At 47.9% G+C, this 18925-nt stretch overlaps 2 protein-coding genes across 3 annotated transcripts in view; one reads left to right on the top strand and one right to left on the bottom strand.

Annotated features, from left to right (window-relative positions):
• The window catches only part of KLK1 (kallikrein 1), a 57467-nt gene that overhangs the window by 4733 nt on the left and 33809 nt on the right, over positions 1-18925 (top strand). The window lies entirely within an intron of this gene.
• Positions 9362-15418, bottom strand: KLK3 (kallikrein related peptidase 3). 2 transcript variants are annotated; one of them, XM_054465594.2, is made up of 5 exons: positions 15118-15418; positions 13744-13903; positions 11839-12125; positions 11528-11664; positions 9362-10150 (listed from the first exon to the last, which is right to left on the bottom strand). In XM_054465594.2, exons 1-5 carry the CDS (start codon positions 15416-15418, stop codon positions 9995-9997), a joined length of 1041 nt encoding a protein of 346 aa, XP_054321569.2. In that variant the 3' UTR covers positions 9362-9994. The 2 variants fall into 2 exon arrangements, with proteins under 2 accessions (XP_054321569.2, XP_054321571.1); XM_054465596.2 differs by having other exon boundaries at positions 9362-10593; positions 15118-15204.

Here is an 18925-nt window from a genome sequence, read left to right as displayed (position 1 = left end):
TCCTCCTCTCCCAGGATATTCACCTCCAGCCTCTTCCTCCTTCAGAACCAAGGAGTATGGGACCCCTCTGCACTCAAACCCAGAAGTTCTGATCCCCACCGGTGTCCCCTCAGAATTCTGAGCACTCCCTTATTCTGGGGTTGGCAGTGGAGTGCTGCCAAACACGGTGGGGAACTGGACCTAGAAATCTTGGTTAGGCACGGTGAAGCCAGTCTACATTAGGTAGACACACTAATGATGGGTTGTTGAGATTGTCCTGCAGACAAGAGTGGAAGGCTCTGGGTGAAGAGTGTTGGGAGACAATTTTCTATGGTTCTGTTAAGTTTCTGTGTGTCTTCTGAGCAAAGGCAGTAATACCATTTTCTTTTCTGGACCATCTTTTCAAGCGTATTTGTACAGCAGATAGCCTTGCAAGATGGTATCTCCTTCAGATCTAGGTTTGCTTACTGCCCTAAATAATAAAGGTAATGTCTATTTTACAGCAGATTTGTTTACTCTTCAGGACGATAAATACAATATGTTCCTCCAGAGTAGGTCTGTTTTCAACCCAATTATAAAGATAATATCTCCATCAGATACAAAGACTGGACAGGTTTGCTAGTACCCTCTTATAAGATTGAGGATTTCTAAGCCTAGATTGCTCACCCTTGCCACAAACCCCTGTGTCCATCCTCCTGAACTGCTCTGATCATCTCATACGAACTGGGGGGCAAAGTGAACAAATGTGAACACAAAGTTCATGCTGCCTCCTTAGCTGTGAGTAATAAAATCTTTTGCCTCTGACCCAGGAGTCTCATGAGTTCTACCAGCACAAAACTGGCAGATTAGCTTATGTGTTCGCAAGTCGGTAAAATGTCAGCTCTTTCAGAGTTCTTTTTTTTTTTTCCTCCCCTGTAGGATACACATTTATAGTTCTCTGCAAAGAGTCAGGTACTGTGGCTAGAGCTGGCCAGCTGGAGATGGAGCTGGGAAGAGTCGGCAGTAAGACTGAGGGAGGGGAGAGGGCACAGAGAGATTATAATGGGCTCCTGGTATCATAGAGGAAGTCTGAGATAACCTCAAAGTCAACAGCTGAGATAGGGGGTCAAGAAAGTGCATCCCCCTTTCCAGGGCAGAGACATCCAGCCATAATTTCTCTGCAGGCAATGTCTAATCATGGTCCTCTGGAGCCCCTTGCATCCAGAATGACTCTGACCTATTGGTCACCCCCTTCTTATCCACAGTCCTTTCCTCTGTCAAATGAGGCTAGTAGTGCCCACCCTGTAGCCATGTTGTAAGGATTAGATGAGCATCTGTGAGTGCTGAAAGCCATGCCTAATACATTCTTAGCACTCAGCAATGTTAGCACACATAGAGGTCACTCTCCACAGCCAGACATGTGCTGGTGTCTCACACACATGACCACATTTGATCCTCACAATAACCCTGTGAAGGAGAGTATGCAGTAAAGGATTATCCTTGCCCAAACAGGCCAGTCTTTGCATTCAGCTCCTGAGAGGTCATCTCTAAGCTTTTGAAATATCCTGCCTGTTTAGAGTACCTGTGTTTACATGGGAGCTTGGGCCACACTGGATAGTCTAACAATGTGATTTATGGTGACCATGTTGGGTTACATCCTATCAGCTGTAGATGTCTGGAGGAGCTAAGTACTAAAGTTCAGCCATGAAGGTGGTCGACATGTCTGTGCAACAAAGCTCCAATATAATCAAGGCTCAGTTGAGTTCCCTGATTGGCAATACACTGAATATTATCACATGTCATTGCATGGAGAAGATAGTGCTTTCCATCACACCACCGGGAGAAAACAACAGGAATCTCTGCACTTGGGGCTCTCTTTGTCTTTGCCCCATGCAACTCTTCCCTTGCCAGATTTTCATCTCTATTCTTTTGCTGTGATAAACCATAGCCATGAGCATAACAGCTTTCATTGAGTTATATGAGTGCTACCAGCAAATCATTGAACCTGAGGATGATCTTGGGGACTCCCTTGAAATCTCAATTGATGTCAGAAGTAAGGGTCATCTTGAGAACTCCTGAACTCTGCAGAGGGACTCTTATTTCCACTTTAAAGTAAAAGAACATAAATCAGATATGTTAATGCACTAGAAATTGGCAAAGCCAGGATTACCATATATAGGTAGAATCCAGGGAATGTGTTGGGAATGCATTTTTATGGTGGGTGTAGAATAACGGTGGAGGGAATGTAAAGTTGGATCAGGCTGAAATTATTGATATGAACCCATTAAATGGAAATCCTAAGTTTAACATTGCAGCTAGGGGAGTGGGGAAAGGTTCTAATGGTTTCTTTGGTTGTTTGGTTGAAACATAGACCAAAAGAAGGCCCACTGTATATGAAGTTGAAATGCCAGACCGGATCACTGACTATAGACTCCAGCCCTAGAAGGCAGAACCCAGACTGGAGATGTCCTACTCAAGATAATAGAATTCTGACCATAGATTTCAGATTCTAGATGCCTCAAGGACAGACATTAGGAATCAGAGCAAATACCAAACCCCAAACCACAGTTGCAACATGTCAAATATGTACTCCAGAAGCCAACCCCAAACTGCTGAAGCCAAGCTTCAGACTTCAGCCAAGCTTCAGACTTCAGCCAAGCTTCAGACTTCAGCCCCATACTCCTGATTCTAGGCTGAAGAAGCCAAGCTCCAGGTTCTATATTCCCACACTCTAGAACTCAGGAAAATCTCCAGGACAGTAGTTCTCAAACATTTTCCATCTTTGGACACATTTACACTCTTAACAATTATTGAGGGCCCTCAAAGAGCTTTTATTTATGTGGATTATATCTATCCACATTTATCATATTAAACATTTGTTTCATGGTGGGCAGGGTTGTGCAACCTACCCCAAAGTCTGAGGAAGCTGAGAGCCCAAAGAAAGAAGCTGACAAATCCAGTTTCTTAGAAAGAAACATTTAATAGAGACTTACCAACAGAAGCCATGACTGTGTCTCAGCTGGCAGCCAGACAAGATGGTGGACCCCTCTGCCATTATCCCCCCAGACCCAGGGCTTATATGCCATAGGGGAGAAGTCGTTCAGAAGGAATGTGTAAGACAACTGAAGTATGATACCATCAAGGTTGTTTGACCTAAGGACAGGATTTATGGTAAATACCTGCTATTTGGCAAGAAAGAATACATAAACTTGGAATTTTTGAGACCCTTGTATTAGTCTGTTCTCACACTGCTGTAAAGAAATACTCGAGACTGGTAATTTATACAGAAAAGCGGTTTAATTGGCTGATGGTTCTGCAGGCTGTACAGGAAGCATGGTGGCATCTGCTTCTGGGGAGGCCTCAGGGGGCTTTTACTCATGGCAGAAGGCAAAGCAGGAGCAGGTATCTTACATGGCAGGAGGAGGACCAAGAGAGGGAGGGGAGGGTCCACACACTTTTAAATGACCAGATCTCATGAGAACTCACTCACTATCACTATAACACCGCAAAGAAGAAAATCTGCCCCCATGACTGAATCACTTCCCACCAAGTCCCACCTCCAAACACTGGGGATTACAATTTAACATGAGATCTGGGCAATGACACAGACCCAAACTGTCAGTATTCCTAGAACAGGGGTTAATCGGGAGCCACCACGGCAGGTTAGCTTTCAGGATGAGTTGCTTTACCTTCTTATTCAAGGTGGAGTTGCTCTGACCTCCACACTCTACCCCCCGAATCTGGCTCTTACAATTTCATATTTTCTTCTCTTGCATGATGGTCCCAGATCCTTTAGTGAGGGTTTTAAATGTATAGCTTTAGCAGCAGTGCATCAGCAACCTGAAACAGATCGAGCCCAGTGGATTGCATATGAGGGAGATTCACCAGCTCTGTTGAGTCATCTCTAGTCCTCAGAATACCATGGCTTCAGTTTTCTCAAAAGAAGGAAAATTATGAGATACACAAACAATAATTTGAAGAGTAGAACTGTAATGCACACAAGGCTAGAACACCAAAAACAAAAAAGCTGTTCTAGTAAAGAGCCAGATAAATGTGTCACGAAGATAATGAAACCCAAGTTCTTCTTTAGAGAGTTTTTGCAGCCAGAAAATAATTCAGGATTTAGCTCAAATTGTAGGCAAATATAAAAATTCAGAAAAAAGGGTCAGATACAATCTAAATTTTTCTCTCTCTACTTTCCCTGTTTTTACCAAGAATAAATCATAGCAGGACAAATTTATTTGCAAAATAAATTTTGTCCTCATTATATTTGGGCTGTTTATTTGTGTAAAGTATAGCAAGAAGAGTGACCAACCATACAGGCCCCTTTTAAGGTAGCTTAGCTGGAACTTTTATAAAAAATTGTGGATTCGACTTTTAAGAGCCTAAAGTCTTGAAGCCAAGCCATGCCAAAGATTTGCCATTAGGCTGTGCTTGTGATACCTGTATGAATTCTTCTCTTCTCAAGGTCCCAAAATATCTGGAGGTTCTTGGACCTCTTAGAAAATGACATTCTTGGCTGGGCACAGTGGCTCACACCTGTAATTCTAGCACTTTGGGAAGCCAAGGCAGGTAGATCGTTTGAGGTTAGGAGGTTTCAAACCAGCCTGGCCAACATGGCGAAACCTTGTCTCTACTAAAACTACAAAAATTAGCCAGGCTTGGTGGCGGGCGCCTGTAATCCCAGCTACTTGGAAGGTTGAGGCAGGAGAATCACTTGAACCCGGGAGGCGGAGCTTGCAGTGAGCCGAGATCGTGCCACTGCACTGCAGCCTGGGCAACAGAGCAAGACTCCATCAAAAAAAAAAAAAAAAAGAAAGAAAGAAAGAGAGAGAGAGAAAGAAAGAAAGAAAGAGAAAGAAAAAGTAAGAAAGTAAGAAAGAAAGAAAATGAGAGTAGACCTTTCACATATACAAAAACTAACTCAAGATGCATTAAAAATGCAAATGTTTACATTCAGACTTTCAAAATTCTAGAAGAAAACCTAGGAAATACTCTTCTTGACCCAGACCTTGGTAAAGAATTTATGACTAAGTCCCCAAAAGCAATTGCAACAAAAACAAAAATTGACAGGTGGTTTCTAATTAAACTAAGATGCTTCGGCACAGCAAAAGAAGCCATCAATAGAGTAAACGGACAACCTACAGAATGGAAGAGAGTATTCACAAACTATGCATCCAATAAGAGGTCTAATATCCAGAATCTATAAGGAACTTAAACTAAAAAGCAAAAAATGACCTCATTAAAGTGACCCAAAGGCATGAACAGACACTTCTCGAAAGACGTACAAGCAGCCAACAAATGTGAAAAAATGCTCATCATCACTGATCATCAGAGAAATTCAAATCAAAACCACAATGAGATACCATTTCACGCCAGTCAGAGTGGCTATTATTAAAAAGTAAAAATTTGCTTAAGTTCCTTATAGATTCTGGACATTCTTGACCTTTGTCAGATGAATACATTGCAAAAATTTCCTCCCATTCTGTAGGTTGTCTGTTTGCCCTTTCAGGGTGAGGGTGGGGCAGTGGTAAGAGCATTAGGGAAAAGAGCTAATGCATGCAGGGCTTAATACCCAGGTGATGGGTTGACAGGCGCAGCAAACCACCATGGCACATGTTTACCTATGTAACAAACCTGCACATCCTGCACGTGTACCCTAGAAAAACAATAAAATATTCTTTTTTAAAGTAAAAAAAAAAAAAAAAAAAAAAAAAACCATGATGACAAAGCTGTGGAGAAAAGGGAATGCTTATATACTGTTGGTGGAAATGTAAATTAGTTGTTCTCTATGGCAAACAGTTTAGAAAATTCTCAAAGAATTTTAAACAGGGCCACCGTTCAACCCAGCACTCCTATTAATGACTATATACCCAAAGGAATACAAATCATTATACCAAAAAGACACATTCATTCATATGTCTACTGCCACACTACACACAAAAGCAAAACTGTGGAATCCATGGAATCCACCTAGTTGCCCATCAATGGTGGATTGGATAAAGAAAATGTGGTATATATGGGCCGGCGCAGTGGCTCACCCCTGTAGTCCCAGCACTTTGGGAGACCGAGGCAGGTGGACCACAAGGTCAGGAGATCAAGACCATCCTGGCTAACACAGTGAAACCCCCATCTCTACTAAAAATACAAAAAAAAATTAGCTGGACGTGGTGGCAGGCACCTGTAGTCCCAGCTACTCGGGAGGCTGAGGCAGGAGAATGGCGGGAACCCCAGAGGTGAAGCTTGCAGTGAGCCGAGATCGCGCTACTGCACTCCAGCCTAGGCAGCAAAGCGAGACTCCGTCTCAAAAAAAGAAGAAAAAAAAAAGAAAGAAAATGTGGTATATATGCAATATGGAATACTGCATAGCCATGAAAAATGAATCGTATCCTTTACAGCAATATGAATGGAGCTGGAAGCCATAATCCTAAGTGAATTAACACAGGAACAGAAAACCAAATACCACATGTTCTCACTTATAGGTGGGAGCTAAACCTTGAGCACACATAGACATAAACATGAGAACGACAGACGTTGCACACTACTAGAATGGGGAGGAAAAGAGGGGGAGTGGGTTGAAAACCTACCTGTTGGGTAGTATGATCACTACCTGAGTTCAATATACCCATGTAACAATCCTATATACGTGCCCCCTGTATTTCAAATAAAAGCTGAAATTTAAAAAAGAATAAAAAATAAATAAAGTGATTGGGCGCGGTGGCTCATGCCTGTAATCCCAGCACTTTAGGAGGCCGAGGCAGGTGGATCACCTGATGTCAGGAGTTCGAGACCAGCCTGGCCAACATGGCAAAACCCCATCTCTACAAAAAATACAAAAATTAGCTGGGTGTGGTGGCATGCACCTGTAATCCCAGCTACTCGGGAGGCTGAGGTTAGAGAATCGTTTGAACAGAGGAGGCAGAGGTTGCAGTGAGCGGTATCGCACTATTGCACTCCAGCCTAGGAGACAGAGCGAGGCTCCAACTCAAAAATAAATAAATAAATAAATAAATAAATAAAGTGAGGAGACCATTTTACACTCCCTTAAGCAATGTATGACAATAGCATATTATCTAGAAAAGGCTACAGGTGCACACTACCAAACTGTTGGGATGAATTTATATTCCAGGCTCCACATTCTTTCCCTCCAATATTTCTGCCATCCTTTCTTTCTAGGACTTTTAACATTTAAGCTTTGCTAATAATATTTCTAAATTTCTTCTGGCTTCTTGGCTTTTCTATCTTCCTCTTCAATGGCATGGTATGAATCTTTTGATCTGAGGTCTTTCAAATATTTTAAAATCCATCAAACATGTCTCTACTATTTATTCACATATTTCCTCCTTTCCTATTCTTCTCTCCTCCTGAGACTTTAATGTTATTGACTGTACTTCTAGCACTCACATGGTTTAGCAGTTCCTTAAAATTTTTCTGTCTCTGTCCTTCAATCTGGTCTAAAAAGTCACTATTATGTTCTTCACCTCTTTTCCATTCTGCTACTCATGCATGATTTTTTCTTTTACTTTTTTCAACTATTATACTTTTCCTACCTAATATTTCACCTTGGTCCTATTTTATATATTTTCTCATTCAATGTACCTAATATCTTCTCTAATCTCTTTTAGTATGCTAATTAGGTTAACTTGTAATTAAATACAATATCAATTGGATTTGTAAAAACAATTTCTATGCAACCATAAAAAAGAATGAGATCACGTCCTTTGCAGGAACATGGATGAAGTTGGAAGCCATTATCCTCAGCAAACTAACACAGGAACAGAAAACCAAACACCGCATGTTCTCACTTATAAGTGGGAGCTGAACAATGAGAACACATGGACACATGGAGGGAAACAACACACACTGAGGCCTGTTGTGGGAGTCAGGGAGAGGGAGAGCATCAGGAAAAATAGCTAATGCATGCTGGGCTTAATACCTAGGTGATGAGTTGACAGGTGCAGCAAATCACCATGGCACACGTTTACCTATGTAACAAAGCTGCACATCCTGCACAAGTAGCCCAGAACTTAAGATAAAATTAAATTAAATTAAATTAAATTAAATTAAATTAAATTAAAAACAGTCGCTTGTTGCAGGAATAGTTCCAAGACCCCCTGGATCACAAGACCAAACCAGACCTGCAGAAACTTTCCTCCTCCCCTCCTTTCCCTCACCTCCTATACAGAAACAAATATATCTTCACACTCATGCAGTATAAAGTTGGAAAATAAGATTCCATTTTATTTGCTGCCTCAGTACTTGTACCCTAAAGGGTCTCAAAGGCTTCTATTGCCAGATATGACCTCCCCCCCACAATGGGAAAGGCCCCCACCTGGATATTTCCTTTATCGGTTGGGGCAGCCGCCCTCCACAGGTCCTCACCCTAATGGGTTTTATTCCCTGCCAGCTTGAAAACTTTGTAACAAGACCATCACATTCCCCCATGGGAACCAGAGTTCACCCTGCCCTCTTGTTACTACAAAGCCCACCTCCCACAGTCCTTGCTTCTTCAAGCCAATCCTGAGCGCAATTCCCATGTCATCCTGCCTGGTGTACAGTGTCCTCCTGCCCTAGGCTGTGAATCTCTGTGGCTAAGAAACTCTTGTCGAGCTCATATCTCCAGTGCTATGTGTTGGGTGTTCAGACATCTTCATAACATCAGGGTAGGAATTCCTCCAGCATCAATGATGTGAAGAGAAGACAAATAAACCAATCGCTGCATCCCCTTTGAGTTCAGTGTCCTTCCTCAACCTTCCCCTATTTCTGAATTCCTCCTTCTTGGGATAGCCCCATGGTCCACTCGACCACAAGACAGAACCAGATCCCTAAGTGGTTTCCTCATCTTCTCCCTTTCCCTCACCCCCTGTACAGTAAAAGGTTGACTCAGCAGCCCTGCACTGCTCAAAGCCTGAACGTTCCAAGTACAGGGCTCGCCCTTGAATAACTCCTGGGAGATGACATTTAATCCCTTGGAACATTTGGCCCAAGTGCCTTGGTATACCTGGGGTCTTGGGCCGTGCCAGATGATTCATGCTAACAGTGTGATTCATGATGAATGCCTGTTTTTGTACATATGAGGCTCTAGGCCATGCTGCATCTGTTTGAACTCTGAGGAACCTGAAGTCTGAGAAGTTAAGGTCAGTTATTCCAGTACTCCATGCCTATCCTACAGACCCCCAATAAAAACTCTGGACACTAAGGCTCAGGTGAGCTTCCTTAGTTGTAAATACTTCATACACATGGTCACACATCACTTCTGTGTGATTTAAGTGCTGTCCACAACACCCCACTAGGAGAAAACAACTGAAATATTTTCCCTGTTTTCTGCACACCCCCACCTAGATGCCTGTTTCCTTTGCTGATTTCAGTGTGTCTCCTGTCAATGTAATAAACCAGAATAAACCACAGTATAACAGCTCTTTATTTCTGTGAGTTCTACTAGGAAATCATTAAATCTGAGGGTTGTCTGGGGGACTTCAATACACCTCCCGCCATAGTGAATCAGCTTCCAGGGGGTCCAGTCCCTCTCCTTACTTCATCCCTATCCCATGCCACAGGAAGACCCTCCCTCCTCGGCTCACAGCCTTCTCTAGGCTTCCCAGTGCCTCCAGGACAGAGTGGGTTATGTTTTCAGCTCCATCCTTGCTGTGAGTGTCTGGTGCGTTGTGCCTCCAGCTTCTGCTCAGTGCTTCATGGACAGTGTCCAGCACATGTCACTGTCCACTCTCTCAGTGTTGACCCCACCCCTCCTTCATTTCTGTACCCCACAAATAACACAGACACCCCATCCTATCTGTGTCCTCAAACAGTGAGATGTCTCCAGGCATGGCCAGTATTCCCCAGGACACAGAGAGGACAAAATTACACCTATTTAAGAAACACTGTGGTCTACACCTGTGTCTGCTGATTTCTTTTCCTAGCAACCCTGGACCTCACACCTTAGGACAAAGGTCGGTAGAACTGGGGAGGCTTGAGTCTTGGCCCGGTCATTTCCAAGGTTCCAAGTTTACTACAAGTAGGGAGTTGATAGGGGTGCTCAGGGGTTGGCCACGATGGTGTCCTTGATCCACTTCCGGTAATACACCACCTTGGTGTACAGGGAAGGCCTTTCGGGCAGGGCACATGGTTCACTGCCCCATGACGTGATACCTTGAAGCACACCATTACAGACAAGTGGGCCCCCAGAATCACCCTAAGGGTAAAAGCAGGGAGAGAGTGAGATAGGTCAGTCCCAGTTTCTGCCTGGGCAATCCTATCTTTCAGACCTAGACAGGCGGATAACAGATAGCAGTTCCCAGCTTTGGGAGAAGAGAGAAATGTCTCCAGAGCCGACTCCCAGAAGAAGGTGGGCAGGGATTCCAACAGAGGGGCAGGGGCTCCAGTCCTGGCCGGTGGGGAAGGGACTTCAGGGTCCAGCTCCTGTGCAGAGGGGAGGGTCCAGGAGGACAGTCCTTGTAGACAGGTTGGCGGGACAAGGGCCAAGGCCATCTGCAGGATGCTGCCCCCGTGGCTTGTCACAGAGGCCACCTCTCCAGGACTACTCTCTGACTAGACACCTCCTCTCCAGGGCACTAGGGAGCCATGGAGGGCCATGGGCAGGACTGGCATGGTCAGTTCGGTGATCAGAATGACCCACTGTGGGTAGGTGGAGAATGGAGTGGAGGGGAGAGACTGAGGGCCAGGAGCCTGTGAGGGAGGCTGGGTAAGGGCCGAGGTGGGGACAATGCCTGGAGCCACCCCCAGGTCAGCCCCATCATCACTGCCCCCACACCCCTGCCACCCTCCCTCCCTGCAGTCTGATCCCATAGGGAGGCCAACGGCAGCCTCTGGACACCTGAGCCAGGCCCTGTCCTGCTTCTGTCCAGCACCATCCACAGCTTCTGACTCCTCAGAGGAAAAGCAGTGTCCTCCTGTGGCCCAGGTGAAGCCCTGTAGGAGGGGTCCTTTCTTCCCTCTCGCACCCTGCCCCAATCCCTCACTCCAGCCAGGCAACCTCCTCTGTGCTCCTCACACCCTCTAGGCCCCTCCTCCCAGGCCTGATCAGATGCTGTTCCCTCTGCAACCCCAGGTGCCGCAGGGCCCTCCCCTCCCCTGCGGCAGGTGTTTGCTCACTCCCACCTTCTGCAGGATGTCCCCTCCCAGTCACACTCCCCACCCCTTCTCCCTCCCCCAGAGCCCGATCACCTCCTGACACCCTCTAGCATTTCTGTGTTGTGGTCTCTGTTCCTGCCTGTGCCCCTCACTGGCATGGGGGCTGCAGAAGGGAGGGGCTGCTCTCTGTCTGTTCACTGCTATATCCCAGGCTCTAGGGCAGTGCTGGGCGCATAGCAGGTGCCTAGTAACTGTGTGCTGAATGCAGGAACAGATGGGCTGTGCTGTAAGAATAACCTATTGCCTTGAGGGAGTCAAAGAAGAGGGAAGGAGAGAATGAGATGAGACACAGGGAGGGGTCATGGCTACAGCTGGGGAGCAGGGGAGGCAGATGCCTGGTCGGCTTCTAGACCCCAGCCCAGAATTAAGGTCCCCACTCACCTTTCCCCTCAAGATCTTGGGAGTAGGGATGACTCACCGAGCAGGTGCTTTTGCCGCCTGTCCAGCGTCCAGCACACAGCATGAACTTGGTCACCTTCTGAGGGTGAACTTGCGCACACACATCATTGGAAATAACATGGAGGTCCACACACTGAAGTTTCTTTGGGATCAAGACTACGGGCCAGGAAAAAACACTGTTGTGGGCTGGACCCCACCTGGTTCCTTGGCCCCTCCTCCCTCAGACCCAGGAGTCCTGTCCCTTCCTCCCTCAGACCCAGGCGTCCTGTCCCTTCCTCCCTCAGACCCAGGCATCTGGGCTCCCGGCTGCACCGTCTGGCCCAGGCGTACACTCGTCTGGTTCGATGCTGCCCCAGCCTGAGGCGTAGCAGGTGGTCCCCAGTGCTGGCTCCTGGGTGGGCAGGTCCATGACCTTCACAGCATCTGTGATCTCGGCAGGCTCTGACAGGCGGAGCAGCATGAGGTCGTGGCTGGAGTCATCACCTGGCCTGAGGAATCGATTCTTCAGGAGGCTCATATCATAGAGCGGGTGTGGGAAGCTGTGGCTGACCTGAAATACCTGGCCTGTGTCTTCAGGATGAAACAGGCTGTGCCGACCCAGCAAGATCACGCTTTTGCTGGGGAGGAAGCAGATGCAGGAATGAGGAGCAAGGATGATAAGGAAAGAGAGAAGGGACAGAGGAGCAAGGAGGAGGCTCCAAAAGAGAGAAAGAAACAGCAAGAAAAACACGGGGTTCGGGAAGACACAGTTCGGGCCAAAAATACAGACAATGAGTTGGGAAACAGCAGTATGAGAGGGTGAAAGGCAGATACAGAAACTGAGAGAAACCAAGGGAAAAGGAAAGAGTGTAAAAGGACAGAGAGAATGAAAGGACAGAGGGGAGAACAGTGACAAACAAGGTGAGCCAAAAATACACAGGATGAGAAAGAAAAGACAGAAACATAGAGGAACAGACATGGGCCAGAGAAAGAGAGAGAGAAGAACAAAACGAGGCAAAAAGTGAGAAACAGATGAATGAGAAAGGGAAGCAGGAAGTCAAAGGAAGAACGAGAACCAAGTAGAGAGGAATCCAGGGGGTGATACAGTGTGGGAGAGAAAAGGGAGAGAGACTTTGGAGCTGAGTGGGGACCGCTGGGGAGGGGAGGCTTCAGAGTGGCTCGGCTGTAGATGCGGCTTTGGCGTGGGTTTCCAAGTGGGTAGGTAGCCTGGCCTGCAGGCCCAAGGTTGTATCCTCCACTTCCCTCCCCAGGGTCCTTTCCCCCATACGCTGTTTTCCTTCCCCCTTCTCCTTCCTCCTCCCTCAATTGCCCCTCCCAGCTCCAGCTGGAACCAGCTCTTCTCTGTGTCTCCCAAGAGTGGAGGGATGTCCTGGAGAAGGAATGGAGTGAGAGGGACCCCCTCATACCCTCATACCCACACACATCAGGGATAAAATCCTTCCTTTTCTTTTCTTTTCTTTTTTTTTTTGGGGGGGACGGAGTCTCACTCTGTCACCCAGGCTGGAGTGCAGTGGCGCAGTCTCGGCTCACTGCAACCTCCACCTCCCAGGTTCAAGCAATTCTCCTCCCTCAGCCTCCTGAGTAGCTGGGACCACAGGCACGCGCCACCACGCCTGGCTACTTTTTTGTATTTTTAGTAGAGATGGGGGTCTCACCATGTTGGCCAGGCTGGTCTCGAACTCCTGACCTCAGGTGATCTACCCGCCTTGGCCTCCCAAAGTGCTGGGATTACAGGTGTGAGCCACCATGCCCAGCCAAAGCCCTTCCTTTTCTCAGGGTCCACCCAGGCCCATCCTGTGCGTGTGTTCAGTAGGGAAAAGGCATAGGTGAGACAGAGACCCAGAGAGAAAGCCTGGCAGAGAGATAGAGGGTGAGACACACTGGCTAGAGAGGGACCAGAGAAGGACAGAGAGAGGGGGAGATATGGAGACTGAAGACAGAGAAGAGAGGGAGAGAGAACAAAATAGTCACACGGAGAGACACAACCCAAGCCAGATACCAAGAGACATAATGAAAGCGACACAGACAGACATAGAGGGACACAGACAGAGACCCAGGCAGCCATGGGGAGGGTGGTCCAGCCCCAACCCTGCCTCCCCATGTGACCTGAACCAGAACCTTCCCTCTCTCCCCCAGTCCCAAGGCTCACCTTAGAGGTTATCCTGGGGGAAATGCCCAGCTGTTATTCCTCTGGGACACAGACAACCCCTCCCCAGACCCCAGGCCCCTACTTACTTCCTGATGCAGTGGGCAGCTGTGAGGACCCACTGGGGGTGCACCAGAACACCCCCGCAGACTACCCTGCCATGAGAGGCCACAAGCACCTGCCAGGGTTGGGAATGCTTCTCGCACTCCCAGCCTCCCACAATCCGAGACAGGATGAGGGGTGCAGCGCCTGCAGAGGGGGTGCTAGATCAGGGGGATCAGGGTTGACGGGAGGAACTGGGGGACTCGGATAGGAGACGGATTTAGGATGTGGGTTTGAAAAGACATGGGGGCAGAGAACCAAGGCTGGGAGTCCTGGGACATGGGCAGGGGCAGCTGGGAAAGGCTGGGAATTCTGTCAATCTTCCCTAGGTTTGCAGGTTGGTGGCTGGTGCTGGTGGAGAGGCTTCATGCTCTGGGAGCAGAGTTGACTCCAGGGATCAGGGTAGGAGACACAAGACAGCGCCCAGACCATATCTTGAGTCTGGGGATCAGGTCCTTTGTGGTGATTTGGGGTCTTGGACTGGGAGAAGGGAAACTTGGTACAAGTTGTGGATTCTGAGGGGATAAGGGGTGCTAGGAACCAGGGATAAGTGCCTTATGGCTAGGTTCATTTGCTGGAAGAGGAAGGTTTTGGAAAGTTTAGGAAGTCCCAGGTTGAGAAAACGGTTCTGGCCTGAGTTGGTTTTGTTTGTTTTTGTTTTTGTTTTTAGGTTTTGAAAAGGATGCAGATTTAGGGAATCAGAGAGCTGGCAGTTGTGGCTGGGGATACTCATGTTTTTCCTAAGGAAAATGTGGGCCACTGAATGAAGAGTCTGGGGCTAAGAGTCAGCGAATCAGGAGTTCTCCAGAGTCCCATTGCCAGGCTGAGGGACCCATTTGTTGTCTCAGGCCAGATAGCCTGGCTAGGAAGAAGGAGGTGTCTGGTTGGCATCTGGGTATCCTAGGGCAAGATTGGGAGGCCAAGCATCAAGGTCTCTGGGATAGGGTTGGACACTCGCTGCTGAATGGGAAAAGTCAGTAGACTGTGATAGGATTGAGGGGCTCAGGACAAAGTAACCAATGGCATTGAGAGAGGTCCTTGGAGGTTTTGAGCCCCACAAAGAGAAACACGGAGATGCCCAGGAACTTCCCCTTTAGTAAAGCAGCTGGGAGCAGGGAGTTGGCTGGGCAATGGGGAGAAAGTTCTGGGGTACGTGGGAGGGAGCGGGGACCTGGTGTGGGAGTGAGGACTGTTGCAATATGGAGGGGCTGGGGGTATGGGTTTGGAGTGGGGCTGGGAGAGACAGAAAAGAGCCCAGCTCCCTGTCTGGGCTGGGGTGCTGGGTGGGAGGGAAAGAGCCTCAGCTTGACAGTCAGGGCTGACTCCCTCTCCTGCATCCCCCCAACCATGGCCCCTCTCACCAATCCACGTCACGGACAGGGTGAGGAAGACAACCAGGACCCACATGGTGACACAGCTCTCCGGGTGCAGAAGGTAAGCTTGGGGCTGGGGAGCCTCCCTGAGGAGCCCTATAAAACCTTCATTCCCCAGGACTCCGCCCCTGCTGTGCTGGCACCCAGAGGCTGACCAAGGCCCTCCCCATGCTGCTGGAGGCTGGACAACCCCCTCCCACACCCAGAGCTGTGGAAGGGGAGGGAGAGCTACCACTTGCTGTTCTGCAATTACTAGATCATCCTGGATGCACCAGGCCCTGTAGCTCATGGAGACTTCATCTAGGGGACAAAGGCAGAGGAGACAGGCCCAGGATGAAACAGAAACAGGGGGTGGGTACGATCCCCGATTCTTCATACAAAGCCTCATGTGCCTAGATCCTTTGCACTCCAAGACCCAACGTGCCCTAAAATACCAGCACCCAGGGGATTGTGAGACTCCTGGATTCCTGTACCACTCTGAGCCCAGAAACTAGAACTTTTATTTCTCATGCTCCTGAAATAGATGTCTTGGCATTCAGTACTCTCTTTTCCTTGCACTCCCAACCCAGAATCTAGTTCCACAGATACATTGCTACTGCCATCATAAAAAGATCTTGTGGTCCACAGATCCTCTAGCCCAGAAATATGAGTCTCCCAAAGTTCCCTAGCATTTCAAAATCCAAGGTCCATCAAACAACGTGGAATTCCAATAACCCCCCACTCCTTGTTCTCCAGACCTGTGCACTCTATCTGTGCAACAGAGATGCCTGCTGACCTGCCCTCCCAGGTCAGAATCATCCTCATGCAAAATCCAATGCCCCTTCTCCAACAAAATATTTAGCCATTGGGAGCCAGGTTTATGTACCTCAAGATTAAACGACAGGTCAGGCATGGTGGCTCATGCCTGTAATCCCTACACTTTCCAAGGCCAAGGTAGGAGGATCACTTGAAGCCAGGAGTTCAAGGCCAACCAGAGAAACAAAGCAAGATCCATCTCACTCTGTCGCCCAGGCTGGAGTGCAGTGGTACAATCTCGGCTCACTGCAACCTCTGCCTCCTGGGTTCAAGTGATTCTCCTGCCTCAGCCTCCTGAGTAGCTGGGATTACAAGTGCTGTGTGCCACCACGCCCGGCTAATTTTTCTATTTTTTTTTTAGTAGAAACAGAGTTTCACCATGTTGGTCAGGCTGGTCTCGAACTCCTGACCTCGTGATCCACCCACCTCGGCCTCCCATGGTGTTGGGATTACAGGTGTGAGCCACTGCGCCCGGCCCCTCCAAAAATTTAAAAATTACCTAGATATGGTGGTGGACCACTGTAGTCTTAGCTATTGGGAGACTGAAGCAGGAGAATCTCTTAAGGCCAGGAGTTCAAGGCTACAGTGAGCTGTGATCACACCATTTAACTCCAGCCTGGGAAATAGAATGAGACCGAAACCTTGATTTAAAAAAAAAAAAAAAAGATTAAGGTGGCATGGCATGCAAAATCACAATTTGTAGTCTCAGAAGAGAATCGGGAACTCTTAAGAGCCCTGGTACCTCCACTGTTAACTCCATAAGATTTCATCAATTTCCAAAAAGTTGGTTATTTCAGCTGTTCAATAAAACCAGAGTAGCTCACTTGATCCAGCCCGAGTTGTGTCTCAAAAATTTGACAAAAGTGGCTGGGCACGGTGGCTGACGCCTGTAATCCCAACACTTTGGGAGGCCGAGGCAGGTGGATCACGAGGTCAGGAGTTCGAGACCAGCCTGGCAAACATTGGTGAAACCCCATCTCTACTAAAAATACAAAAATTAGCTGGGCGTGGTGGTGCACGCCTGTAATCCCAGCTACTCAGGAGGCTGAGGCAGGAGAATCACTTGAACCTGGGAGGCAGAGATTGCAGTGAGTCGAGATTGGCCACCATTGCACTCCAGCCTGGGCAATCAATAGAGTGAGACTCTGTCTCAAAAAAAAAAAAAAAAAAAAAAAAAGAATTTGATAAAATCTTCCCCTGTTTCTAGTTGAGTGATCAGATAAACTCCAAGCACAGTGAGGGAGACATAAGTGAATATAGATCATCACAATTTAAGACCATCTTAGAGCTGGAGTGGAAGGATATACTTAGCCAGTGGCCTGACCTCCCCCACACGTGAATTAAGGCTTCCCCGGATTCATCCTGGAAAGGAAGTTTTTCTCCACTCCAGTGAGAATCTCATGGATCCAGTGTCTCGAAGCGTATCCTCAACTCATCCTCAACCAAAACCCAACCCAATTTAATACAAACCAATCCAACCGCATTATACACAGCCCTGACCCCATCAACCCAACGCAATTTAACCTAACAAGCCAACCCTTATGTCTTCCCCCATTGTTTGATTCCCCATCAAACAAAACTCATGGCCACTGTCAAATCTGATAGCTACTTCCACGTCTTCTACCTCCAAAATCAAACCCAGCCTCATCCCCAATTCAATCCCCATGGATTTCTGAGCCAACATCAAAACAAATCTATTTCCATCCCAAAGCCATGCCATCCCAAACCACCTCCACAGTGTCAATCCCAAACTCATCCAAAGCACAATTTTACCCCATCTCTAACCCAACTCCAATCTGACCCTCCATCCTAACTGGTCTTCATACTCCACTCTCAATGCTATACCCAGCACTTTATCTAACCAAAGAAAACCAAATACAACCACATCCAAGTTCTCAAGCCTGTCCATTGCTTCCTATCCACCCATGATGATGCTCCTTTGGCTGTGACCTCACAGGAGTCCGTGCCTCCACCCCCTACTCCTGCACACACCATGGTGTTCATCAGGGCCCTGGGCAGTCCCTTTTACAAGATGTGGTGGAGATAAGGCTGATGCTGGCACAGTGCCTCGTATCTGGGAGACTCACTTGGGAGAGCAGTGGACTTGGGGAAAACCCACAAGTTCAGGTCCCTGTGCCCTCCACCCAGAAGCCCTTGAGATTTCATGGATGGCAACATACCGCCATTCTCTAGCACTTTTGAGTCCTGGATCAAGTCCTAGATCCTTATGATTCCAGGCTCCCTGTCTAACACTAGGCCCCAGCCTGGCACCATGCACGTCACTCCCACCAGAGGAGGATGTCAGCAGCTCTATGGTTGGCAGGTGGCTGGAGAGGCGCCCTGCAGGGATAGTCACAACAACATGATGTCATGGTGCTGGCCACGCCCTCAGAGTGTGGATGCTGGATGATGAGTGGATGACACCCAAGGACTCTGGGACATCGTTCATGCTCAGATTGTGCTCACCCAGGGGCAACTTCATGGAGCTAGAAGGGCTGGTGATACCCTCAAGTGGAATAAGGATTAGGTGGCAAGATGGAAGAATGGGCAACCCTCGATCCTCGGACTCCTGGGGAGTCAAGAGATCCCATTACTATCACCTCAAACCCTGGACCTAATTGTTCCAGCCTCTGCCCTTCAGGGGCCAAAGAGAGCCTCAAGCCACAAATATACCCAGAACTCTACCCCTCAGGATTCCAGCACCTTCTTCCTGAGGATATGAGATTCTTAGGCCATTCCCACATCAGTACCTTGGGAGCTGGGATTTTACCAGTCTCCTCCCTCATTGACCTAAGAGTTCAGAACTGACACTTTCCCTCCCCCAGTACCTTCACATCCAGCCTCTTCCTCCTTTGAAATTCAAGAGGCTGGACCCACTCCTCACCCCAACCCAGAAGTTCTGATCCCCAGCCATGCCCCTTCAGGATCCTGAGCACTGCCTTATTCTGGGTTTGGCAGTGGAGTGCTGCCAGAGACAGTCAGGATCCGGACCTAGAACCTT

Source organism: Pongo pygmaeus, chromosome 20 (genome assembly GCF_028885625.2).
Source record: "Pongo pygmaeus isolate AG05252 chromosome 20, NHGRI_mPonPyg2-v2.0_pri, whole genome shotgun sequence".
Classification (NCBI taxonomy): Eukaryota; Metazoa; Chordata; class Mammalia; order Primates; family Hominidae; genus Pongo; species Pongo pygmaeus.
Note: the sequence above shows the minus strand (reverse complement) of the source record. Positions and strands in the feature narration are given on the sequence as shown.

Coding starts and splice junctions, on each gene's coding strand:
- KLK3 (XM_054465594.2), bottom strand. CDS start 15,418: ATGAGCTACAGGGCCTGGTGCATCCAGGATGATCTAGTAATTGCAGAA. Junction 13,904..15,117: donor CCTGTCCGTGACGTGGATTG/GTGAGAGGGGCC, acceptor CCCCCTCTGCAG/GCGCTGCACCCCTCATCCTG. Junction 10,151..11,527: donor GCGGCAAAAGCACCTGCTCG/GTGAGTCATCCC, acceptor TTTTACCCTTAG/GGTGATTCTGGGGGCCCACT.